Source organism: Diplotaxodon limnothrissa, linkage group LG19, assembly GCF_057381915.1.
Source record: "Diplotaxodon limnothrissa isolate DT_005_m linkage group LG19, D_limnothrissa_male_GT1.1, whole genome shotgun sequence".
In the NCBI taxonomy this organism is placed as follows: domain Eukaryota; kingdom Metazoa; phylum Chordata; class Actinopteri; order Cichliformes; family Cichlidae; genus Diplotaxodon; species Diplotaxodon limnothrissa.
This window is the reverse complement of record NC_140614.1, coordinates 6,217,937-6,245,470: the sequence shown is the minus strand read 5'-3', so window position 1 is coordinate 6,245,470 and position 27,534 is coordinate 6,217,937. Positions and strand designations below refer to the sequence as shown.

General features: G+C 40.0%; 1 protein-coding gene across 3 annotated transcripts in view; it reads right to left on the bottom strand.

Annotated features, from left to right (window-relative positions):
• The window catches only part of ppp2r5eb (protein phosphatase 2, regulatory subunit B', epsilon isoform b), a 52,124-nt gene that overhangs the window by 19,990 nt on the left and 4,600 nt on the right, over positions 1-27,534 (bottom strand). For 2 of the 3 annotated variants that reach the window (XM_085343137.1, XM_085343138.1), the window contains exon 2: positions 21,512-21,672. In XM_085343137.1, coding sequence (XP_085199263.1) covers positions 21,512-21,672 — 161 coding nt within the window. Of the gene's footprint in view, positions 1-10,890; positions 12,797-21,511; positions 21,673-27,534 lie in introns of those variants that run through there. The other variant, XM_085343139.1, reaches the window with a different exon arrangement.

The following is a 27,534-nucleotide window of genomic DNA, read 5'->3' as shown; positions in this document are numbered from 1 at the left end:
GACTGAATGTTCACTCGGTCCGTAATATATCCCACCCACTAACAGGTGCCATGATGAAGCGATAACCATTGTTATTCACTTCGCCTGTCAGTGCTCATAATGTTATACGTGATGGGTGTATATCTGAGGTTCATCACCCCAGTGGCATCAGAAGAGAGCTCTTTCTTACCTCTGTATTTTATGTTTGGCTGTGTATGCGCCTGCAAGCTGTAACAATATACATTATTATGTAGTCCAATTTGTTGCACATCGCAGCAAAAAAACAAAAACAAAAAAAAATGTTCTTGCTTGCTTTGTGTGTACTCCTGCACTCTTTGGTGTGTATGTGTGAGTCCTTCCTCTCAGTACAGCAGTGTACAGTATGCTGTACATCATTACTGTAATTACCCGCTTCACAATTCGGGGTCGGATTGTGTTGGAGAGCCCGGGGCCTCGGAATCCTGCAACTCTGCTTCTGTTGAAGCATGTGAACAGCCTTAAAGGAAGCTATTAATAGACAGATAATCACAAAGGACAGAGTAATCCCTCCACACAGACAAAGCGAGGGGGCATAGCTAAACGGCTTGGAGCTGGCTGAGAGACTACCAGGGTGAATGAGGGGAGAGAAGCAGAGAGAGCTAGAGACACACTGTGCATAAAAATGTGTGCAACTGTACTTAAAAGTATGTGAGAGAATAAGCGCGCGCGTGTGTGTGGCCTAGGATAACCCAGAAACCACCCTGATATTGCGCGCACACATATAATCTCAGTTAGGCCCAGAAATCAGCACAAAGAGCAGCCTGTGGTGCAGCCGTATATGAAACCTCTGAAAGGGGTCCCAGAGAAGGTTATTCTCTGTGTGTATGTACATCAGAGTGGATATCAACAAGTAATCTTCTGTAAAAACAGCCTAAATGATGGAGGGGGAAAAAGAAAAGAAGAAGAAGAAGCAGCAGCAACAAACCAACCGTATTCCATCAGCATTTTCTAGTAAGATAAAACTTCAAATCTTCACAAAGAGTTGAAGGTGAGGTCTACTAAATACTTGTTCGGTCAAACTAACAGTCCAAAATCAGAGTTTATGTTTAGCACTGATGATCAAATTAAATAACTGTACAATGTGGAGCTCCCTGAATGCAAAATAACTATGATGTTTATGGTTCCACATTTTTCATGCCATGCTCCCCTCTCCTGTCTGCCTCCTCACAGCCTATTATCTGTAATTTAACCACAGCAGCAGCTAACAAATATTGTCATTATCCATTGTAGTCACTGGGTCTTCAAAATGCCAGAAAAGGCTTTTAAAAAGTCCTGTGCGAGTCGGCAGTGCATAAGGTGGCATATTCAAATTCCCTGCACTGTCAAAAGGCCAAAAATATTCAGCTTAGTAAAATAGAAAAAAATTTAAATGTTCATATTTAACAACTGAAACTGGGGGACTTTTGGCTTCCTGGCCTCATTAAAAAGAAACATATCCATCCCTCAAAATTTTCTCTTGTAATTTCCTTTCAGTAATAATCAAATTATTTATTTCTCAGCTACTGTCTGCTTTTTTTTCCCCTGTAAAACATTACGGTGTTAATTTGAATATGGGAATAAAAATGCATTCAGAATATTGTAAAATAATGTCATTCTGAGAGCAGAGTAGTGGGACAAATGCAGGAGAGGGTCCATTCATAGCCATTAAAAGGTTACACTCCACTGCAGACTGCCACGTTGTAGCTAATGCTTCCTATTAAAAATGATCAAAATCATCATGAAGGATAACACCACACATTATCTAGTTAAACATTCAAACATATACCAGCTTCAGTCAGACCCTTCCAAGTTAACCTGTCTCTTTAAAATCACATCTCTGTGTCGATGCAGAGGGCGGAAAGTGATTTTAACGCAAAGCCGCAAAGCAAAAGGACGAAAGGATAGAAAAACAATTACTTGCCCACACACAATCTAATTGTATGATTAACCACAATAGCCCCATTCAAACAGCCAAACCCACTCACCTTCATGGGCTGCATAACCCTACTACCAATGTTTGCAACTGTAAGCATAACTGATGAAGTTGATCTCATTTCAGAGTGTATATAGTTTCATATATACAACTACCCATATCACAAAGGGCTTTTTACTTCTACCATGCCTCTTTATCCCCAAATCCATTTAGCTGGTACAAATGTGCTCTGTTTTTTCTTTAATCCGCCAGCCACTCTGGACAGTCGATGAAACTCATGAGCGTTTAGCGGTTGCTGATCCACACTGTCAGTCTCTTTGAGCAACAGCAAGCCATGATTTGTAGGATCTGAATGACAATATGACTGCAGCAGAGGCTAGTAAAACGTAGGCTGCAAAAGAAAATAGTTGGAAGGAATACGCCTGCATGTATTCTGTTTTTTCTTATATATCTAGACTTGCTATGTCTGGTAGCTTCAATACCTTTATGATGCTTAGGTCAAGAACAGCTTGGTTTACATTTGTGGTTAAGACTTGCAAATCGAGAAAACTTTGGGGGCACTTTTAGAAATTAATACTGGCTATCAAATATAAGTCAAAACATACTAAGTGCTGCCAAAGCTTCTAACCAACTTCATTATCACTTCATTATTCAGCCTCAGTCTAAATGACAAAATAATAAACTCTCTCAGATTATCAGCAAAGGCAAAAACAAGCACTGCACCTGAAGTCATTTGTGTTGTCAGCTTCTAGATTACTTAAGTAGCCTGAGAGGTGTTTATTAGTTAAATAAACTGTAAGATTTATAGCAGGGTGAACATATTTGCTGCACTCCTTTCTGTTCCCATTTGACTCACAACTTCACGCAGACATCATTAGACAAACAGACCTTCAGCCACAATAAGAATATTAGACAGAGGTTTTGAACACTCCACAATACAGATGTGAACTTCATAATCCAATGTTTCAGGGGTATCAGTCTGGAGTAACACTGTCATATTCAATTGTCCAAATGAATCTTTCTGACTCAAAGAGCAATTTCTTTAGAAACCTCACAGACTTTAACTCTGTGTCCTTGAAAGACCATCAAGCATGATGGTAGACACTAGGTCACAGAACTAGAAAAGCTTCACAACTTCTTGCAAAGCAAACTGCTCTCATATCAACGAAACTATTCTGAGATACTTTATGAGCGCGGCTCTGGCCTGCGGAAACACTGATGCACCACTCTGGCTTCAGCCTCACCCTGATTTTCTCCTCCTCCTCCCTGCCCTCTTAGTTCTGTTCCGTTTCTCAGCTTTGGAAGAGACTCTCATCTGGGCTCCCTGGCAGAGGAAGAGAGAAGTCGGTGCTGCTTAATTAATGGTGGAAAAAAACTTAACTCACAGCACGAGAGAGCAGTTGGATGTCTCGCTGCAGGAAATCCTATAAGTCAGGCTAATTACATAACAGCATGAACCTATTGAATGAAGGGTCAGAATCCAGCAGCTTACATTTGTAATTGTCTATTTAAAAAAAAAGCTTGTAAAATCTGTTGTTTAGTAAGCTTATCATTCAGCCATTTAGCAGAAATTCTGAAACGCATGCTCTAATGAGTTGGCAAAAATAGTGACTCTGCAGTGGAAGCAAGCAGGGCACAAAAAGTGTTTGTTTGTTTTTTTCTCCATCTACCAAAGCATGGCATGCCTTTCACATTACAACAGCATCTCATCATTAAATTTAGGGTGGTGGGTGAATGAAACAGGGGAATTTTAGCATTTAGCAAAGGTGATTTCAAAAGCAAACAGTCATTTCCTCATTAATAACATGAACGAACCGAGATATTAAGACTAACAAGGGAAAATATAATGTTTGTGCCCACAGCTAATCATGTGAGTGATGACGTCTGTCCTTGGAACAAGTGAAGTTGAGCTGAAGCAGTCAACTGTTTCCGTGTGGCCTGCGGGTGAACTCCGCATGTTGACGGGGTATAAATACAAAGTGGGGCACGGCTACTGGGATAAATATACACAGAAAACTAAGGCTTTAAGACAGCGGCAGGTTTGGAAACAAAGAACAAGACTGAATCAAAGCCTTTGGTGAAGAAATCCTTTGGAACAAGAATAAAAATAAATACAAACAAAAACACAATAAAAATGTGTGGGGGAAATTATCTCACCCCCTCACTCTGATATGAATGAAAATGTAATATCGATTTTAGCGCAATTTAGCGCGCCAATAAAATTTGAGGAGACTATTGAAATGCTAAGTGTCTCAATACTATCCTTCACCATCTTTTAGATTATACTATCGTCCGTGCAGTACAGGAGAGACTTTAGTGGAAGTACAAATCTAGGAGGGGAATCATAGAAAAGTATCAGGTGACCAGGCGGCACACTCTTTAAGAAGAGTACACACACACAGACACACACAGTGTAAATGGGAAAGTCCCTCATCTCTAAAAGCAGTCAATGTGTGTGACCGGGTGAACAGGCTTGAGTTACAGCAGGAGAGAGAGAGAGTAAGAGTGAGAGCAAGCACAAGCGGCTGCAGCACATGGGCATAGTACGAAGGTTAATTTGCAGAATTAGTCCTGTGAAAGAGAGAGAGCGCTCTATGTACACACACACTTTGTCTTCTGCCAACGCAAACAACAGTCATAAAGGTATAAACAGTCAGGACTGCAGATAAGGAGTAAAGGCAGACATACCCTCTGATGGAGGGATGCTTTGGGTGTGGCCTTTGCACTTCTTGCTTCTGATTGTGGCTTTCAATTAATGTTATTTACGCTGATAAAAAGGTGTTGATTCTTTATGGAGAGAGATTCGCCTCAAAAGGGTTGCAAGTGTGTGCAATGGGATTCACAAGCATTAGCTAAGATTTACAACTGTGTACAATGGTCTGTGTGTAACTTTGGAGGAGTCACACATGCATGCATCAATCCACACACAAATACAAAGCAATCTGACCACGTGTGACTCCACAAAAGTTACACACAAATCATTGCACAGAGCTGTAAGTCGTAGTTTGAGCTTGGGAATCATATCGTTCACATTTGCAACCGTTTTCAGGCAAATTTCTCTCCATAATTTTTCAGCCCCATCCCCTTTTAGCAATTGAGAACAAATAGCCAGTGAGAGAGGAGAAAACAGGGATTAACTATGCCTCATCAGCAGCTCTACAAAAAAATGACAATTTTCACTTTGTCATCTCCAAAAAGAGGGCAACTAAGTGGATAAAGTGCTCAAATACTAAGCTTTTAACATTGTCAAGCCTGTATTGTTTTGCAAAATACTCTCTTTGCAAACAAAAATAGAAGAAACTGCTAGTTTAAGGGGACCTTTTATGTTCATTTTCAGATCTATAATTTTACTCTTGCACTCTGCTAAAGTAGCTTTGATGATTCATGCTGAGCCATGCTGACTTGATAGCATCATGAAGATGCTGCAAATTTGTCAGCTACAAATCCATGACGCAGTTTTCTACAGTTCTAGGGGATGAGGGCACTGTAGTCATAAATGGATGGACATGGTCAGCAACAATACTCAGATAGGCTGTGTCTAAATGATGCTCAAACGGTACTAAGAAGCTCAAACTGTGCCAAGAAAAAATCCACCCACACCATTACAACACCACCAGCAGTCTGCGCTGGGATGGATGGATCCACGCTTTCATGTTGTTTATACCAAATTCTAACCTTACCACCTGACTGCTACCCACTAATAGTAGTGCCAGTTACCCCAAGGCAATGTCAAATCTGGCTTCAAACTTCAGCAAACAAAATATTTATACAACTGTTTAAATTCAAAAAGGAACTGTGTGTTTTCAGTCTCCCCTTTCCCAGCATTCACTGCTGTCAATACAGGGCCCATGAGCCAAAGAGGTTAAACATTACATAAAGGATTAAAGTGAGATGAGATGATAAATGCTCACTGTCATAACATCTGTTCGGTTTTGGTCTTCAAACCAGGACAGACGTGACCCAGCAACATCAACTGTCAATCCCAACCTCAACAGGAAGCTGATTCACCACCAGCTAACAGATGATCACGATGCTGGGCTGAAATGAACGCAACTCAAGTTAAAGGGCCACTGTAACCATGGCAACCAAATCAAACAAAGGCTGAAATGGTTCAAAGTGCTGCTGCTTAAAGCAATTACACTTTCAATGCAGAACTGAAATGTTCCTTAGTTTCACCTGTATAGAATGGCAAATGGGCAGTCTCCTTTTCTTTTTGGACATACCTCCCTGACATTTCACTATACGGACAGCTTTCCTGTCAAATGGTACATGTGGTTTAAGGATCAGATAATTCCAGTACTTCTTATCACATTCTGAAGGAAGATGAGGCACCAAAGACATGGAGGGAGGCGATCATTTCAATTATACCACACACAAAAAAATGTAAATATATAGAGACCAATTTAGGTACAGGAAGACCTTGGATAATTGATCAGGTGAATTAGGAAAATATTACAGTAATTAGTAAAGATGGCAAAAGGCCTCTCTCCCTGAGACAGCTGGGATAGCATCCAGGCCCCATTTAGTTTATTAAATGCATCAAAACTTTGTAAAACTTGCCAAATACCAGAATTAAAATTAGCAGGCACCTCAATCAGAATAGAAACCCAGAGAGGGGTTGCCAGCACAGATGCCCACTTAGCCTTACTCCATTTGCTTTGTACACTGAACCCCTAGCACAGTTAATAAGGGATGATGCGAAGCTAAAAGGAACAATGGTCAGAGACCTTGAACAGAAGATTTGTTTATCTTTTTGTTGTTTGTAACCACAACAAAGCTTACCATTCCCAAACTCATGTCTCTGCTGAGAAGATTTAGAACTTACTGAAGCTATAAAGCACATGAATTTCACAACTACACATGCCATTAATGGGAAAGAAAACTCTATATAGACAGCACACTGGGAGCTAAAACCAAAGGTCACAGAATGGTCACAGTGAGAACTGATGGAAGGTTTAAATATTGAAATCAGATTGGTATCGATTCCTAGCGTTCAGTTTCGTCAGATGGAGAACTGCACTTCTTCCAGGAAATTCATATAAAGTTACGGCTCAGGTACTTTAGAAATACAACGTACTTTAATAGTAAGGATGGGAATCAAAGACTTGTTCTTGTAGAGAACTGGTTCTCAGTAGACCAATTCCTTGGAATCGTTAGTCTGCCTGTATATCAATCCCGCTTATCGGTTCGTGCACTCTCGCTGCAATCAGATGATTTCAGTTTGTGTGTCAGTGGAGGAAAACAGTGGATATGGACATTACTTTTATTTTTATTGCATAAAAGGGTGGGAGCTTTATGGTAAAATAAAGCCTGCTCCAGAACAAAAATGCATCGTACTGTTAACACAACTTCAGCTTTTTACAAGCACGTGCACAGACAGCATGCTAAGGCTAAGGCTAAGCTAGCCAAGAAGGCAGAAGGATGTTAAAGCTGAGTTAATGCTGACCCCAGCCCAGCACTGTGATAAAGTGAGCTGCTGCTGAACTTCAACAGGTAACAAACTGTTGACTAATCAGGCTGCAGCCTCTATTTCTACCTGTTCATGTGTCTGCAGTAGAATCACGGGGACGATCATTTTGAAGTCTCTTTGTGTTGGTTTTCATCTTTGCTTTGTGTTCATAAACACTAAAAGAAAGATCATATTTGTGTCCTCATTAGGATAGGGATTTGTGTTGGTGTGTGGGGCTGTAGCCTGCAGGTTTATATTGTTAAATAGCAATTATGGTAATGTGTGTTTCAGATCATTTTACCAAGTAACATGAAAGTAACGTAAGAAACAATAGTATAACAAAGTCTTTAACCTGGGTGTAATTAAGTATCGTACTGCATTACTTTTAAGAAATGTGTTCTGTGTAATAATTACTTTTTTGAGTAATGACCCCAGTAATGATCACAACCAAGAGGGGAAATACCTTCAGCATGCACAATGACAATCAATAAGGGAATCAAAAATGAATGGAATTGATAAGTGATATCACTAATGGAACTGGAATTGCGAAATTCTTATCAATTCCCATCCTTATTAAACAGTAAAACCAATAATGAGCAGGAAGAAACTTCTTACTAACATTATGAATGGGGGAAAATGAACTAATAAATTGAAATCTAAATGGAAGAATGAGTGTAGGGTTTGTATTTCAGACGATGACTGGCAGAATGTGCGTACAAACGATCTAAACAAGCAACGTGGAAAGTAGGACTCAAAACAATCTGCAGATGTATGGGATTTTTCTAATCAACAAAATAAATGTACATTGCATCAGAATAAAGGGATATAACCACTCAGTGACCATAGCATAATCATACTCAGTAGGTGAGAATAGTAGTCTAAATTTAAATGAGTTGATTGTGATATTCATAACCAAAGGGCAGTCCAATTTTCTCCTTTAGATCATTTCTGGAGGGCTTGCTGACTTTAGCTTATTCCCCTTTTTACCCACAATCTAGAGCGTGCAAATAGTTCATACAGCTTTGTTCATATTAGCTGGGTCACCTTTACTAGTTATTCTTAATCTTCTACTTACAGAGGGCATTTCTAACAGCTCACTGAGCTCAGCAGCAAAGATTGCTCTCTTATGGTCCAATGCCAGAATACAGCATGCATGAATGAAAGGTGGGGGCAATGATGTTGAGATCACCAATCAAATGATCAAAATCATTTCTTTTCAACAAAACAAAACCAAAAACAGAACTACAATCAGACATTATGTGATCTAATACATTCTGATGTTTCCTTGTTTGCAAAGGATTTACATGATTTGGATTTACATATCTTCCCGAAATAAAGTTGTACATACAGTACAGGTAGCAGGGTAGGACTGGTGTAATGGAAAAACCTGAACATAAATATATATTCATGACCCAGATACAAACTCCCTGTGCCCCTATCTCTGTGTTCTCAGGTCTCATATAAGAGTTCCTGCAAGGCGCCAGGACGCTGTCAATCATTAACACATGCACTTGTCCTGGGTAAACTTTGCTCCCGACTGCTGCAGCCAACAACACAACAGATGGCAGGGCCATGGAGGCCCTAGTCACTTTCACTCAATCACTCTGATAGCACTGTGTCACAGGTACAAAATGCCTGAAATATATTTCATTGTAAAACAAATGCAACTTCTGCTACAGATATAAGAAAAGGATAAATGGAACAGCAGTGCAGCCTACCCCTCTGAGGTTAGGTTTGCAGACCCTGCAGAGTTCAACTTGTATACATGACTTATAGCTATCACAGTGTGCATAAAGGTTTCTATCCCTGCTCATCCCTGCTAATAATGCTTGTGGATAATGAATTTCATTTTGAAATAGCAGCTAAATATGCATAACAATGTTTTAAACTACCTCTGAATGAATAGTACCTAAAGTGGTAGGTAGGTTATGGGCTGTTCAATGCAGTTAGCATCAAGCATCAAGCCATGGTCAATTCATTAATATAAAATGAAAGTGTTACCTAAATAAATAATCCAAAAAAATAAATGTATCTATCATTTAGAAGGCAATTAATCCATCTCAAGACATCAGTATTCAGTGTAGCAGCAGTATTTCACATAACTGAAAGGTCAACTATTTGGACCGGCTGACAGCTGATGTGTCATATCAAAGTTTCCTTGAGTAAGACTCTGTTTTGAGAGCATCAAGTCAAAGCCTGAAAACTAAAATCTGCTCTCTGAGGCAGCAGCAGAAGCAGCAGCAGCAGCAGGGACGATCACCTGGGATGGTTCAGACAAAGACGCTCTTCACGAGTCTAGGTTAGAGGGCCAGGATGCTTGTAGATCTCACATAGCGGGAATTCCAACAGCTGTTAACACCAACACAGCACAAGACAGGAGGTACCCATCCCTCACCTTAAGCTCTCTCGCTACCCGCTGCTGCAGTGTTTTCCAAAAACACAACAGCCACGTCAGGAATTCCATCAGCACTTTTTGATAGGCCAAGTTCAAAAGGCAGGTTATGAAATGTTAATACTACATGTGTGTAGTACCATTTCTACTACCAAGTAACAAGAGAAACCTCAACACAACATCAAAACAATGATTAGTGCCTTTTTTGACAGTTACAGGATCAAGAAAGTCAAGTAATTGGTTTATTAAGTTTGCTGGAGTTATACACAAAACTACCACAAGTCCATTAAGTTTTGATGCCATCCGATTTTAGGATGACCAATGTGAAAGAATCAGGGTTATATCGCTAGCCAAAAAAGAAAGAATGAAAGAAACAGAAGAGATAGAGGTGATAAAGACAAAAAATGTTTCAGACTTGAACTAAGATGTGCCAGGGGATCACTTCTTTATATCCTCCAGCTGTTATAGCCGAGCCAAGGGGAGTATAGCATGTAATGGAGGACTACCAGCTGTGGCCCTGGCAATGATCCAGCAGGTAGACTTATCATGGTATAGTCTACATGTATCATACTTGATGTGCTACCCACGTTTATTAGACCAGTGTTGGATAACATGGCCTTAAAATGCAACACTATTCAGTTATACAGTATGTTGATATCTGAAGTGTTCTGCTAGTTCAACACTTTACAAACTAAACTCTTATTTAGCCACTAAAAATGTTATTGAACAATCCACATCTGTAAATATTATACATGTGCTCTGACCTAAGCTTAACAATAATGCAGATGGAAGTGCAGCAGCACAGCTAACACCTGCTATGCTACAAACTCAAACATTCCACAACCTGTAGAAGAATGTTTTCACTTTCAGGATAAAATGTCCTCCTTCCACCAGCGAACTTTCCATTCTCCTTTCAGCCAGCAAAAACACTCATCTTCTGTTACCATTCCCATTCCATTTTAAGTCTACCTTTCCGTCTGTCTCACACACACATGACAGGCTAGGCCGGCTGGTATCGGCAACAGCCCTTGACAGCAGAGGCTAACTTTAACACTCAATGCTCATGGGCTAGCAACTATGCACTCCCACACAATACTCACACATAAAACTGTCACTCACTTAATCAGGTTTCCTCTCCCTATTAGGAACCAACAGCAGAAACCGGCAGTCATGGACGTCACTATGTGAGCTGGTCTGAGTCGAACATGTGGACAACAGAAGTTTTGGGGAACCCGTGCTCTTGTTGTGGCTCGTCTGTACCGAGTCGGGCTGAAAAAAAAAATGTAAAGAGACACCTCGCAGCTCGGGTTTCTTCTGAGGAGAGGACGTGAGTGGTGGGGGACGAGGAAGCACGTTGGTGGGATTCATTGGCCGAATAGAGAACAGAGGCAGCCGCAAAGAGAGCTACTGGAGGGTTGTGCAGAATTCTACATCTCCTTTTAATTTTTTCTCTCTTTTTATTTATTTTTTTTCCTTTAAAGACTGCTGTCCAAGGATAGGTCAGAGACAGACCAGTCCTCCTACGCCAAGTGGACATGAGCTTAAGACATGAGGGGAACCTAATTTGGGTTGAAAATGTCAAGGACACGTTCAACCACAGGAGAATATAGCCCACGTTAGCCTGCGGTTGCTGTCAAAACCAGATATAGCCATTAAAAGGCTTCTATTGTTATAGTTTTTCCTATTTCTACTACAGCAGCTGTAATTAGAAGGAGCTGACTATAAGACATCAGCGTGGCATGAGAGGAAAGCACCTACACGAGAGCTGGGAAGAGGAAAAGGACAATGTGCAGGAGTGGGAAAGGAATCCTGAATCCTAAAGGAATTCTCTCCACACAGCAGTTAGAGGGCTTCAGATCTGCTGTAGTAATTCTACTTCATGGACTAAGCTCAACAGGCACAGGCAAGTGTTAAAACAGCAGGTGAAAGGTCCTTTTTGTGCTCAGACTGACTGAAAATAATCACTTAACCAGAATAAAACTGATGAGACAAAAGACATAAAAATCAGTCACTGGTTCGTTTAAATCTCAATCTTATCTGCCGATGGATTGAAGGCAGTCAGCACAGTAAATATCAATTCATGAATCAGGACATCCTTAGTCATTTTAGCTCTCAGGAAAAGGTGAATGTATTAAAGTTTCAGCGTCTCTAACTAGCTCCTTTCCCCAACAACATAACATTAGAGGACTCTTATGCCTTCCTGCAGGTGACCCACCAGGCTGATCACCACTCTCTGCCTCTGCTTATTCATCCTGCCTCCTTAAATGAATGTAGCCAACTGTAACAGGAATGTAAATTAGATTATATAATTCTGTGCATATTTACAATGTCACAGCAGTATCCTTTAACTGTGTAACTTGCACGCTGGATGCATCCAGCTAAAGGGATGATTTTGTTGCTATGCCAACTCTGACAGTAAGTGGGGATCGTGCTGGCAATTTTTTTCTGCCTTCCTCTTGTGAATGTTTATCACGTTGGAGAAAACTTTTACTACGCACAAGCACAAGTAGCAGCAAGCTGAAACTCTTAAAGTCCCCAGAGGTCTGCAGAGAGCACGAGCCGTGTACCGTTTCCAATTTTCATTTCAATCTTTTAGAGGAGGGAGCAGTTGGCTTTCTATTTAAACTCTATTGATTTTTGCTTCGCATTCACAGTTATGCAGCCCAGCCTGGGAGATGTGTAGTACAAATGCAGTCTTGTTTGGGAAGATTTAGCTCCTTGCTAAAGGGCAGTCTGCCAAGTGGAAGCTGAGGAGCCGAAAGCAGCATCATTCTCAGTCTTTTTTGGGATGTTTTGCTAATTAAAAGAATGAAACCAACGACCTCCACTGTCTACAGAGTACAAGCTGTAACTGCACATGCACCCATTCCAAATCAGGACACTGAGCCTATGCAGGCTTCTTCAGTTACACTTTATTCAGCTTGCACGGTTTTGAGTGTATAGTTCACCCAGTCACATTTGGCAGTTACTGTTTGTTAACTAATAAGCTAAAATCATTTATGATATAGCATATATACCCAAAGATTGTTCTATTAATTATTAGACTTAATGTCAATAACAAGTTATTATTTTCAGACATCAAAAAGCCAACAATGTTAGCACACAAGGTGAAGAATGGCATGTTTGTACACGTCAAACACAACATTACTGTTACTGAGTTTCTCCAGTATACATTTGTTTAATTTGGTAAATATAGCATACACCCTGAACACAGACGCTCAGTTATTTGTTCTACACAAAGATACGCCAAACTACATCGTCAATTAACTATACAGCTTGAAGGGAGGCGTTGATTTTTATTTTTAACATTTTGCTATGTGAAAATCTGAAGAAGCAGCTACATTCAGCTGCTTCCTTATTCACAAGGGGCCGTCACAGCGGGTATCTCCGCATGTTTGATCTGGCATTTTTACAGCGGATGCCATTCTTGAAGCAAAACCCAAAGGAATATGCGTCTCCTCTCGGGATCGAACAGGGGATCTTTTTAAAAATGTAAAAATATGACATTTTTATTTTTATTCATGTCGGATGTGGTGTACACGGTGCACAAGGTGCACACATTCTCGTGATCCTGTTAATCATTACAATACCGAGAAATGTGTATACCTGCAGAAGACGGGGTGGTGTCATTCACCGGGTTTATTGTGAAAATTCCTGGCAGTGTGCGTCATCCTTTCCCCTCCTCCCCAGGATTCCCTTGAGGAGACAGTGTCTTACTTGTCTTCCTCTAAATATCCAGGAATGAGCCTGCTGCCAACGACTGGATTTATGTAATCCACCGTGCCTCATCAAGACCCTGCTTGTCACTTCTGGCTCAAGTCTGACCTGTGCCTGCAACTGACCCACAAAAAGGAGCAGGAGAAGGAAATGGAGAGGGAATACGATATGATTTGTGCATCCTGATGATGTGCTTTTGCAGTCTGCTAAACCTCTAAAGTCAGAATACACTAGACCAGATTAACGCCCACCTCTGCTACACACATGTACACCTCAAGGCAGGAAGTAAATATAGAGAGCTTATAGAAATAAACAAGAAACGTAGGAAATGAATCATAAAATACGCACCCCACAAGACTACACGAAGGATGTGAAAAGAAGAGAAAATCATGAAAAATCAAGTAGCAGGAATTTCAAACTCAAACTTCAAACAAATAGGAGACATGTCTTCAAGGCAACTAAAACAATCAAAAACTACAACATAAAAAGACAGAATAATCTTTAAAACAGTAGAAATGTATACAAATGTATAATATATATGCCCCAGTTCTTTCTCTGAATGCTGGTCTAAAACACTCCCAAATGGTTTGAGTCATGGTGTGAACTCTGTAAGCCAGTTAATAAAATACAGCATAGTTGCCCAGCACACCTCTTCCTGGCAGTTATATACTGCAGAGAGATTAGAGGTAGAAGTGCCTGTTAGTAATTAAACACACACACACACACACACACACACACACACACACAAGGAGCGGGGCCAACAAATGTCAGTCCTTGTGTTCGCCACCTGGAGGCCACAAATGCATTATGATCATCTGACGCTGGCTCTGTTTGTCTTCAATGACTGATTTCATGTATTAACTCAATTTTACTGGTTGGTGCCTTAACACTGGGCTTTTGGTATTCGTCACAGAGGGCCTGCTGTTTATAGTGTAAAGTTCAAAACAGACAAGTGGAAGAGACAAACTTAATCCTTGTTCTTTCACTTGGTTTAAGTGGACATATATGGGAGTGGAGGGAGGCTCAGAGGTTGGTGCAGTCGTCTTGTGATCAGATGGATCCAAATCCTGGGAAATAAATGAGACCGTCCGGGTTCTCTCCAAACTCAACGCAGCTGTATGTTTGCATGTAGACACCAGCTCACGGTGAACCAAAGGGCACACGAGTGTCATCAGTGTGCTCTATACACCAATGCTGACAGTAAAGCTGGTCTGAAACCTCTTTGATGTGTTCTTTCAATCAGGTAATGCTGACAAATCACAAAGTGCTGAACCATTCCTTAAAGTCTATGTAAACTAACAATTTAAAGCTTTTTTTTTTTTAATTTCAGTGGATTCCATCTACATTAAGACTCATTCAGTATGTACAATGTGTAAAAACAGCCACAGTCAACAGTTAAGCAAAACTGTGTCAAGTCACTAAAACTGTCACAATAAGTCTTAATTATACTGTGTTGTGGACAGGGACTGCTAAAGGCACGATGGCCGAGCTGTTATTCCTGTTCTACTTACACTGCCTGGGGTGCAACGTAATGAAAAGTCTCTGCAGACAAGTTCATGCAATCATTTAAAAAAAAAAAAACAAGCAGGCATGCAGACGTTAAGACCCTTAAGCCTACCTTCTGATTATGAAATGTTACGCATGTTATTTTACGCAGACACACGTGGATGCTCAGGGACTTGCAAATGGTCTTTAGTCTTTACAAGCTAACAGCAAACATGAGGCTCACATACTTGCCCAAACCATTTTTCACAAAATGTGGTGCAAGAGTGACATCTGAATGAAACAGGAGTCACTGACTGATGGGTCTAAATAGCAAGCTTAATTGTTGAAATTTCCTTTAAAGCCAATACTTGTGCTAACTGGCTAATGCTTGTCAAGCGTATGAAGGAGGCGATCAGGGCTGGGAACAGAATGGCAACATTAAAATGTGTTCCCGGCACAGAACAGCTTGATCACATCGCAGGGTTGAGCCCATTGATACATTCAATTAATACTGTCGTTGTGCTGACATTCATAATAAATTAAAATCTGCAAAGCCCTAGTTTCACATCATGCCTGCACATATAACCGACACTTGCAGCACAGACGTGTCAGGGCGCGCACACGGGTTCACACCCGGACTTCTGTGTGTGCTTTAAAGTTAATGTGTGAGCTTGGAGCCAGTATATGGATCCATCATAATCATCATCAAAGAGCGAAAACAGGAGGACATGGATACTTCTGACTGTGGATTGACTTTCAAAATCAGTGTGATTTGACTGTATCTGTGCTGACCTTTTTCCACTGGGTGTTATCGAGGGACAATGAAGAGGGCAATAGAGACAGATAAGGCACAAAAAATATAAATATATAAACTGGACGGATTTATAAAAGTAAAGGCCACACAGCGAGCGCATTGCTGAACTGCCCAAAAAAGAAAAGAAAGAAAGAAAGAAATTTGTCCAGTGAAATTACAAAGTCTGTGTAATCGGCTGCATTAAGAATCAGTATAAAAACAATCTTTTTACACAGACACGTGTTTAATGCAGAGGTTTCTGTCTACTATTGCAGGGTCTTTACCTTACAATATAAAGCACCTTGAGGCAACTGTTGTTGTGATTTGTATTATATAAATAAAACATAAATAAAACTGAATTGAATTGGTGCAAACCTCAGGAGGTCCATGTTACTGAAACATTTTTTTTTTATTTTTAATTTTCCCATGAGTCTGTGCTCAAAGAGATTCTGAAGAGAATCCAGTATAGAGGCAGGAGAAAATGAATAACAGCAAAAATTCAAATCCATAATAGGTAAAGAGACCGTCCGGGGCTAAAAGTGGAGCTCCAGTGGAGCTGCTGAGGCAGTGGTCAGGAGCAGCAGACTGTGATTGTACTGAGGAGGTGGGAAATGTGTGGATGTGTGTGAATGCAAAGTGAACGTGTGAAACTGAACCATGGAAGTGTTGAAAAAGACGGACGGTGTGCCGGCTCAGTCACTGAACCACAAATAAATACAGTAAGACTGTAAAATAAACCACTGTTAGCTGTTTACATACACTTCATTGGTCACTATTAAGCTATGTCTGCACTAGCCCACATATATTTGAAAACGGCGTATACGTCTGAAAACGCTCCGCGTCCACACTATCGTTTTCATAGAGTTGTTCATCCACACTGAAACGGGTGAAAACGCTTACGTTCCAGTACTGCGCATGCGTGAAACGCAATACAATTCGACCTGCCTCATTTCTGTCTGCTGTTTATTTACTTTCCAGCTCTTTGAAACGTTGCTGCAAAATGTCGAGGAAAAGCACAGAGTTTTTTTTAAATGGACCAACAATGAGGTGGAGTTGTTGGTGCGAGTAACACAAAAGTACAAGGTTGCAAAAGCGAGCGTGAATTAAAGAACTTGAAGAAAAACTATCTGGAGCATGTACACACTGATATTAAATCTTTAATAGAGCTGTCAAAATTGAGAGCAAACAAAACAACTGCTGTGTAATGCCCTCCACTATCTTAGTTTAATTGGTCACATGACTGCATCACATGACTAAAATATGTCATCGTTTTCGAAAAGGCTCCGGGTTCGCTGTCCACACTGCGCCGCGAAAATAGAGTTTTCAAATGAATCTGCTTTGGAGAGCGTTTTCAAAACGCTCCGTTTTTCCTGACTGAAAACACCGTCTCAGTGTGGACGGAAGGCCAAAATGATGCGTTTTCAAACCAAAACATATTAGTGTGGACATGGCCTTAGGTACACCTCTTAACACAGATATCTAATCAGCCAATCACACGGCAGCAACTCAATCCTTTCAGGTATGTTAGACATGGTAAAGATGGCCTTGTTTAAGCTTAAACTGAGCATCAGAATAAGGAGTGGAAAAAAAACAAGGTTATTTAAGAGTTAAGAGATTTGTATCGTGGATTTGGTGCCAACAAGTAAGCAACTGTGTGATGTTATCGTGTCAGTATAGCCAAAAACCTGAGAAGTATTTTAAACAGACGGTGAAAACGCGTCATAATTATTACTGTGGCAACTACGCTGTCAGTATCAGAGCTAAACATGCACGTCAGTGTTAAAACATTTTGATAAATCTAAAGTAAGTACTGGATGTGACTCTCTTTGAGGAGATACAAAATATTAAAAGACTGATCAAGTCAATAAGGACATCATTGGTAAGGACAGGTTTAATTGTAAAAGCATTTGATATTTAATTGTCAATGTAAATCCCAAAGAATTTATGACTGTTTAAAGAACAAATTGCATCTGGGTTGTCACTTTTAAAAAAGAAACTGACTCACAGGTTACTGGGTATGGTTTAAATCACTAATCGTATCAACCACGTACTCGAGGACCTGAGGTCACACTGAGTGGTGCTGCTGTTTAATTATCAACCTACTCTATCAGATGATTCCAGCATTTTTTGCAGTGGTGGTTTACTGGGAGGACAACAGGACAGAATTTCCTGAAAGCAACCTTTTGAAGAAGAAAGCAGAGCCTTTTGCAAAAACAGTACAGGAAATATGATCCGCTGTACACTTGCTGCTTTTTAACGGCTTCACTGCACAAAAACACTTGAGAAGGGGGATTCCTCTCTGACACCATAACTGTGGTTCCACACACTATGGTTCTAATTGTATTTATCACTGAAGCTGTTTCTACACATCAACAGTCTCCTCTAACCACCACGTCCCTAGTTCAAAGTCTGTGTGACTTCCGATGTATTCCAGAGAGGGTAACTCCCACCGTGAATTCATGGCGACTGAGTGGACGTCATGTGTCCCACCTTCAGCATGTTTTATTTAATAATAATAATAAGAAGAAGAATAAACTTTATTTATAAAGCACACTAAAAAACCAAGGGTATACCAATTCAATTCAATTCAATTCTTTATTTATTTGTCACATGTAGTTATAGCTGGTACAACATACAGTGAAATGTTTTTTCTGGCTAAAAAAGTACTCCCCCCGACTGTGCAAACATGCTAAAAAGGATTTTACAGCACAGTCGTCGCGGAGCTACCAGGACGGCAGCCGAACTCAACGGCGCCACCTTTACCAAGGTGAAGTTTAGTCTGCGACCTCACCTGAAGCACTCTTACCTGCTCTGTTTCTTGTTTTTTATTTCCTAATATTATCATTGTCCAGGTGGATTTGCTGTTCTGCTTTTCCAAAAAAGGAAATGAAGCATGGCTTTCTATTAAATTTAGTTCTGCATTTCTTTGAAACATTTAGAACTACCCTGATGTTTTTGCTTCTCTCTTTAGCAGACAGACTATACCTCTTTACTAAAAATATCTGCAGCTCATGGAAACCACAGTAATCAACACAGGTTTGGAGATCAAGTGTGTTGCTGTGTGCTGACAGAGTCTACATATACAGCACAGGTGTCACTGAATATAAGCTTCTATGAGATAAGAGAACAGAACCATTTGACAGTTAGCACAGAGATTATGATTAACTCAGTGCACCAAGTGTAGTAACTTGTTAGTTTAATGTGTAATAGACGATGACCTTAACATAGTTTTAAGACAAGAGAGCCTACTGTTATCTTCAGCTGCCTTCATCAGTCACTTCTGCCTCTTCCTGCATCCTGAGATGGAGCTATGAAGTGACTTTCCCTCAGTCTCAGAGAGGAGGAGGATCTGTCTGGTTTCTGTCTGACAGCATTCCTGCTGTCACTACCAAACCACACCACCACACTGTTGTATTTACTCAGGTGAAACGTCAGTGTAACACATTGTGTATTACTACACCCAGCTACATAGCACAGATGCCTTATTCACTTAGCATGTCACAATGCAGGTTAAAGTTATATGAGATGTGACGTTTGAACACATTCCATTACTTATTAATACACTGAGACTCTTTATCGAACAATTTAGAGAAAATGCCCTTATAATGCGGCATGATCAAAAACATACATATGGGTGTAGATCCGTTTAAATCGATCTTTGCCAGTTCCTCCTAACCTGAGCCTCTGGACTTTCTCAGCGGTTCTATGATAACTGAAAATGTATCCATGTTTCCAACTTTAAACTTGAAAAAACCTCTTGCTTAAACAAAATGTGAGGAGCCAATCTCTGTTCAAGGCAGTTCAAATGTTAAGTCCATTTCATCATGACAGCCAAATAGCTACATATAACAAGAACAAGCTTAGGGTATATTATTATTAAACCATTTGAGGAATCAGAAGATTCCTCATATTTTAACCTATGATCTTCTTATTCCTCACATACATCTTGCATTTAATGAGAACATCTCTAGACTGATTTTTTTAGCCAGTATTAGACATTTGCTGATATAATGGTATCGCAAACTTATAATGAATGAAAACTCAAAGTAAAGAAGAGACGGGGGAAACACCCTTCAACTCTGTTATGACTGTTGATGTCACACAGCGTGCCAAACAGAGGCCACTTCCCTCTTGGTAAGACACATGCTTTAAAACCCACAAACTCAACAACCAGCTGACCTGAGCAGAATCGGGCAGAGCAACTGAGTAATCCATGACTACTTGTGACAATAAAATAAGATTATTTTTAAGGTGGACTGTCTTAATACCACAGTAAATTTTAGAATGGGTCTTGTATAACTTGTACAGGTCGTCCTCTAGCACCAACCTGCTCTCTGCAATCATCGAAATGATCTGCCTGTCTAGACATGTCACTAATAAAACACTCGCATACAGAGAATAGTTGGCATAGAAAAGCAGCTGCATTCAAACAGAACTAAACCAACCAGACTATACAGAGCAATGCTACTAAATTTGCCATCAATGGGCAGAGACAAAACACAAATTGAAGGTGAGTGTCATGATTTAAAAAAAAAAAAAACCTTTCTGTTTTAATGAGCCATCTACGCTTAAAGCCCCTGGAAGGTCCCCCTTTTACAAGCCTGTGTTGTGCACTTAAGGTAGGAACGGTGTCCACACAAATTATTCACAAGTGAAAACATCATGCAGTTGCTTATTTTCTGTCAGATACACTACTGGTCAAAGGTTTTAGAACACCCCAATTTTTCCAGAGGGGGGGGGGGGTGCCACACCCAAAGCCCTGAAAACCCTGAAGAGAAGTTTAACACTACCACGAATGAATCTCCACTTCACATTTAAGACATTTTACTTACCTAAATATCAAACTTCATGGGTTTACACATAACTATCATCTGCTCTGCTCAGCTTGATTTTAACTAATCAGAACAAATCTGTATTCTGAGTAATTACTGCTGTAGCCGCTTAAGCATAATGGGGGAAATTTGCCATTTGCTGGCTTAGTTTTCACTTGGGGTGGGCAGATTGATACAAATGATCAATGCTATGAATACCATCATTGTTATTAGTATCAGTTGAATACCTGTGTGATGTGATCGATAGCCTACTTTCATTTAATTTCTCTGCTGTATGTTCAGAACATTAGTATCATTTCATCAAAGAGTAGACGTGCACATTTTATCCCCTATTTCTTTGCAAAAAAATACTGCAAACTGTGTGCGTTTATGGAGGCTATTTGCTAATGTGGCACTGTCATCAAATTATTTAACACATAAAAATGTGAAAAAGAGGAAGTCCCTGAAAGAGCCTCTGACTAGTGTAACAGATATAGAGGCAAAGCATATCCAGTTAGCTTATATAGTGGTGAAAATAATATTCCAGTCATGACTTATCAACTGTTGGATCTTCAGCATTAGTTTATGTTGATTTCGAGTGCTCATCACAGCTGTTATTTCAGCTGATTGATTAATGCTAGACTAGCCTATATCCAGACATTTATGTTACATTAATTTAGTCATTAATTTTGAAAAAATATACTTGTGAAATATGAAAATGTCTGAATATAATAACACTTTTGTGTACATTACACGCAATGAAACTGAGTCAGTGAACCAGGGTTCAAATTCAGTACAATTAGATTAACAGAAGCAAAGCTAGAGGGGCCTTTTAGATGTTACTTGTATTTGATTTGGTCATCATCCCTTGTGCCTCTCACCCCACAAACCACAGATTTCTCTCACATACACGCAAACATGTGTTTCTACTTACCCTTGAGCAGGGGCAAGGGTGTGAGCTCTATAGGTTTGCCCTGAGAGCGGAACTGGGACGAACTCTGCGACCGCTTCTGCTTGGCCTTCCTGACAGACTTCCGTGAAAATCCGTCCACTTTGTCCACAGAGGGAGCTGTGGTGGCTGCCGAGGACATAGCCCTGTTGAGAGAGACACAGGAGGGGGGGGGGGGGGGGGGGAGAGAGATGAAGTCACATTAGACGTGTTCAGAAAGCTCCAAATTTAGAAAGCCAAAGTGATTAACCACAACACTTTTTCATGGGACAGTTACATTTCATAACACTTTATTTGTGATCATTTTTAATGTCAGTCATCATGCTGCTGGTGCCGTCACCGCTCACTCCTCCTCTCACTTCTCAGCCAATTGCACGAGCTTGTGTTGATAGCCATGTGCTTCAGTGTGTTGACATCGCTCGAAATTATTTTCAAATTTACTGGTTTGTTAATGAAATGTAGTGATTTGTCCAGAAATCATTTCTCTCAAGCTCTGAATTATTCCAAGAATTTCAGCATGGAAAGCAAAAAAAGAAAATCTTTAAAATCATATAAGAGATCAAATAACCCCATCTTAAAACAATTATTTTTAAAAGTAACAAACACACACACATATATAAAAACAACCTATATTAGTGTAATGCCAGTATTGGCTTTAAATTAAGCATTCTCATTCCAGTTTGAATTTAAGGCACAGGAAGCACATTTACAAGTTTTTGTGTGCGAGCGTGTTCGTGCACTAAGGTCATGCAGGTCAAGAGTTCTTTTTTTTTTTGATAGTAAGCGCATGCAAATAGAAAAAAAAAGAAAAAAAACAACATCCCCTGTTACAGTTTTAGCTCTCTACGAGTTCATTTTCCTGCAGCCAAAGCAGACAGCCTCATTTTCCCAGCATAGGAGACACTTTAGACTTCAGTTCAAGCATGGTTACAGTACACAAACAAGCGGCACTCCTACCTGCCAGAAGACCATCAAAGTATCTCAAACACACACACAACTTTTTTAAAAAAAACAAACAAAAAAACACACAAAACCCACACACACACATACACAGCGGCACCGACAACAATGGAGCTGGTTCTGCAGCTGCGAGCTATTGACACAGTCGGAGGAAGCTGAGGAAATGTCAACTGCTGTGTGTGCTGGCTGCTGATTGCATGTTAAAATAACAATTAAAAAAAGAATCTAACAAACTAACTTCTCAAGCAACAAAAACAAGCCGCAGCAGAAGTCACACTTGAGACTACTTTTCTGCACCACACCCAGGAGCACATGTTTGGAAGAGCACACTCAGGATTTGTTTTTGGCTGTCAGAGGTACAGATCTATAGGGTGGCCACAAATGTGGGTGTGGTGATGTTTTTTTTTTTTGTTTTTTTTTTTAACCTCTTATGGGGCTAAACTTTTTCTCAAAGTTTCACATCTGCAAACTAACCCTGTTTTTGTGGTCCTCTGGTTACATTAGCATCTATGATGCACACTGCTCAAAGATCTGCTGTCATCCTTTGATATAAGCACGATACCCTAACTCTGCAAACAAGTAAATATTCATACATACACCAAGCTAACATGCTAAGATTTTCATTAGTGTCAGTTAGGCTGGTGTACTAGCCAATTCAGTTGTTCAGGTAGTTCGCTAACAACCTATAAAAATACAAACAAAACCAATGAAACATCCATTTAAAAAAAACAAATGCGCGCATGGACAGCCTGGAATGTCCGAAGAAAAACCAATAGTTTCAAAAAATGTGCTGCTCTGGCAGAGGCTGAGAAGAAAACTGTAAAACTGTCAATGATTCAAATTCGGCCAAAAACTAAAGACATGATCCATTTTTTAAGTTCTTGCAACATGATGCTTTCTGGTGCAAAATAACCAAAAAGCTCAAATAAACCCTCCTTCTTCCAGGTCATCCAGGGGGATGCTGGCAGACTCTGCTTCAGATACCAATGAAGGAACAGAGACACCAAAACACAACATCCCGGTTGCATAGAAAAGTTTCTCAACTTCTGTGAACTGAACTGTGTTCTGATCTTAATCTTAACCTAAATTAAAGGAAACACAGTGATTAGAAGCCTGAGTTGTCACAGTGTCCCCATAAAGTGTGAATCCTGACAACATGTGAACCATCACAACAAGTTTCAAATAACCTTAGAAGGAGCATGAAGTCATGAACTCATCTTTTGGGCCCTGACCAATTACATGTATTATAGCATGACTTAAAAAGGACCACTCAAGACATCCAGGAAAAACATTTTTTTGGAAGAAAAACGATTCAACGTTGTTGCGCCAGTGTAATAAGTAGTGGTGCAACGGATCACGGTTGATCCGTAATCCGAACCGATCCCACTCCACGGTTCGGAACGCACGTGATCCGAAGATTCGAAAAAGAAGAAAAAAAAAGTATGTGTATGGTGTGCGTGGTGGGTCTGTCAAGCGATAGTTATGGCCAGCGCTAGCCGTCCAAGTGGAGGAGCAGAGGAAATTGCGGTATTTAAGCAGCCCTTTACTGCCCAGTCCGACCGGGCTAAAGTCATTACAAAAGCTACTGGGGTGTTTAGCTGCAGACAGGAGGCCGTATTCCGTTGTTTAAACTATGATGAACGTGCTTGAGACACGCTATGATATCCCGTTGCGCGTCCACTTTAGTGGCAAGATCGTTTCAAGCATGTACGAGCAGGAACAGTTTAAAGTTATGGCTGAACCGTCCCAGGCATCTTCTGTTGCCCTAACTACTACAAATGGGCAGACCTCCAGGGCAACGGAAAGCTACGTGACCGTGACAGCTCATTATATCACAGCGGAGTGCGATATAATGAGCGGTATGTATTATTGTAGGGTCTACCTTACAATATAAAGCGCCTTGAGGCGACTGTTTTTGTGATTTGGCGCTTTATAAATAAAACTGAATTGAATTGAGTGGTAGATACAAAGCCCTATACTGCCCTATACTGTACCATAGTTTTTTTTTTTAATAATTGCGTGGAATGAGTCTTGAGTTGAATGTTTTTAACAGGCAAAAAATACTTCAATAAGTGAATAAGTAAATGTTAATTTTTTCTCTTGATCCAATTGATCCAATCTGTGACTTAAAACCGTGATCCAATCCGAACCGTGAGATTTTTGATCCGTTGCACCACTAGTAATAAGTAATCACAGGATAGAGGTTGTTGCTGTTAAAGCTTGTTCTTTGAGAACTCAGGAATTCAGCCCGTAGACAAAGATAGAAATTAATTTAATCAAAGATGTGAAAAGTACAACTATTTAGTCAGATATGAGTGTGTTTGCCTTTAACTGACCATATTTCATTAGTACTCCCACTTCCTTCTTGCAACAGTACTGTACATGGGAAAAATACAAAGCTCAATATCAACCACAAGCCACAACAAAACTGGCCTCTGCTAGTTAGCATGAGGCTAATATTTTTAGTTTATTCAGGACATTAGGAAGCTAAATGGACTCTGATTTCAGGAGAGGACAAAGAGCCTGATCACTAACTGACCTGGATGGCATGGGGTGGCTGAGAGGACATAAATTAGAGTGCTAACAAAAATCCTTATATAATAAGACATGAATGAGATGCTGCAGGCTGCGGTCTGTGCTGGCAGCAAATGTTCTGTCAAAGTCAAAAGGCTGTCATACAACATGCCCACCAAGCCTTGTATACAACAGAGCGAGGAGAGTTACTACAGGCTTGGACTTCAGTACAAACACGTACATACGCACATCATTCATATGGATAGTCGAAGCCTTTCAAAAGCTCCCTGAGGATGCACCGCTTACTGTCCGTCATAGTAAAGAATCTATAGTAGTTATAATGACTGTAGACAAGCAACATGTACATCTGTGGTTCTCTGTGATGAAACTGTCAGCACTGATGCAATATAACTACAAGAGGAAGAAGATAAAAATCAAGAGTGCCAACTGTGAATATAAGAAGATATGGTAAAACAGCCTCAAAACCACAGTCCTCTCATCTTTCTGCTAAGCATTAGATTGAAGATGTCAGTGTTTAGGACAGTTTGTACACATTTACAGCATACTGTCATTACAGACTGACTATATGTTTGTTTACATTACAATGAGCCAGTCAGCAGGAGAAAAGGCAGAGTCCTCCCAAGGACATGGGCTTCCAAATTCAAAAATCAGTCAATCTAGGATGACAATTAAAAGTTCTGGAGATTTTCAAATGGCAAAGCCTCAAGTTTAACCATGAAAAAAGTTTTAACGAGCTATAAAAGAACTTGCTATTGAGCAATCAGTTTTTCCCCTTTTCAAGTTGTAATGCAAAACTACTTTGTTCTTTTTTAAAAAATATATATATAGTTTTGCAATTGAAAATCGCAACAGACTGTAAGGTCTTACTTTAAAAATATGGCAAATAGATCCAAAGACAGCTGTCAGTGATAATCATCACAATCTTCCAGGTAAACTTTCAAATATCTATTATCATTGTTTATCATTTGAATGCAGATGGAGACCCTGCTTCAAGCCAGACGTTTTGCACAACTACAACAAATTAGCACTAGCACATAGGTTTAATATAGACAGAACTACCCTGAGCTAACTCAGTGCAGCGCGCAACATTCTAAAAGGAAAACAAAAGCCTCAACAGCTCACTTACAGAGACAAACAAGCTTTTTCTATGACGAACTACAGCACATAATAGATCCCAAGGGACGGCTAAACATCTGTCCACTGTGCTGCATGCATCAGACATGAAGCCAGACTTTGATGGTCTAGTCAAAGGTAGTCGTGTCATATTCATTATTTCTGAGTGAGTGTATAAGTAGACTTGTCAACCAGGGAAAAAAATAAAAATAAAAAAATAAAACACAATCTACCAGATAAGATACAAGAAACCATTGGAGTAGATATTCATTTACAACAGTACTGATGCAACACTTGCTCTAGTTGACACACAACTTCACACAGCACCACTGAGGCTAATCAGGCACAAAGCTCCTCCCCTCACCATGAGGTACGCATATGAACAATATCGCTAACAAACCTCCACAATCATTCTCATAAAGACTGACAAAGAAGCACAACAGGATCAACTATGTAGTTGTTTGAGTCCATAATCAAGTACAGTTTAATCAAAGCTCATCAACTTTAAGCAACAGAAATATGATGCACCAGAAGTCACCAGAAACACAAGTAATAAACAAGGCTGTACATGAATATATTTTCTGCAGACCATTGCTCAAATCTTTATTTTAAAAACTATATATATATATATATATATATATATGTTTGGCGTGCAGTCATGTAAGTCATGACTGTACGCCAAACAGGATACACAGATTCACAAATGACAACACCAATTATATGACAAGAGAGTCATCTGTCAGTACTATTCACGGTCTTCACTTTCATTGTCACTCAGCAGTTAATGATCCAGCTGTGTGAATGCCTTCTGTTTGGCATCAGCACTGTCACTGTCTTGGAAAATACCTCCAGCTAAACACTGATCTCTCCTGTGGTTGGTTAGCATCAGTCAGCCTGGCAGCTAACAAACTTAAAATTCTGCTTTAAAAAAAAAAATACTATGGTCGAGGACAACACACGATAGACTTGGTTTGTTTGTTTTTTCTCTGTTGAAAGATTTCCTGCCATAGTTTTGCCTTTCAAAACTATTCAAATGTGAGCCTAAAAAGTATGTCGGCTTTATCACAAGGCTGACATACCCTACAGTATAAACATGACAAAAAACCTTGCAAATTGACACCTTGCAACTTGTTCTCTGTGCTGTTGCTGTGGGTACAGAGCCTTACAGATACCGGACAAAGCAAGGCTGAGGCGTCTAAAAATCACCTGCACTCAGCGATAATCCCCGGCTAATGTCTGAAAGTGGACTAGCTCTGACGTACGTACTCTTTGACACCTCTTGGATAATCAAGTTTTACTCTTATAAATGGTTAAATCAGCACTTCCAGCTGTCTTTTATAATGGCAAATGGTAAATGGCCTGTATTTGTACAGCGCTTTACTAGTAATATATAATATTAC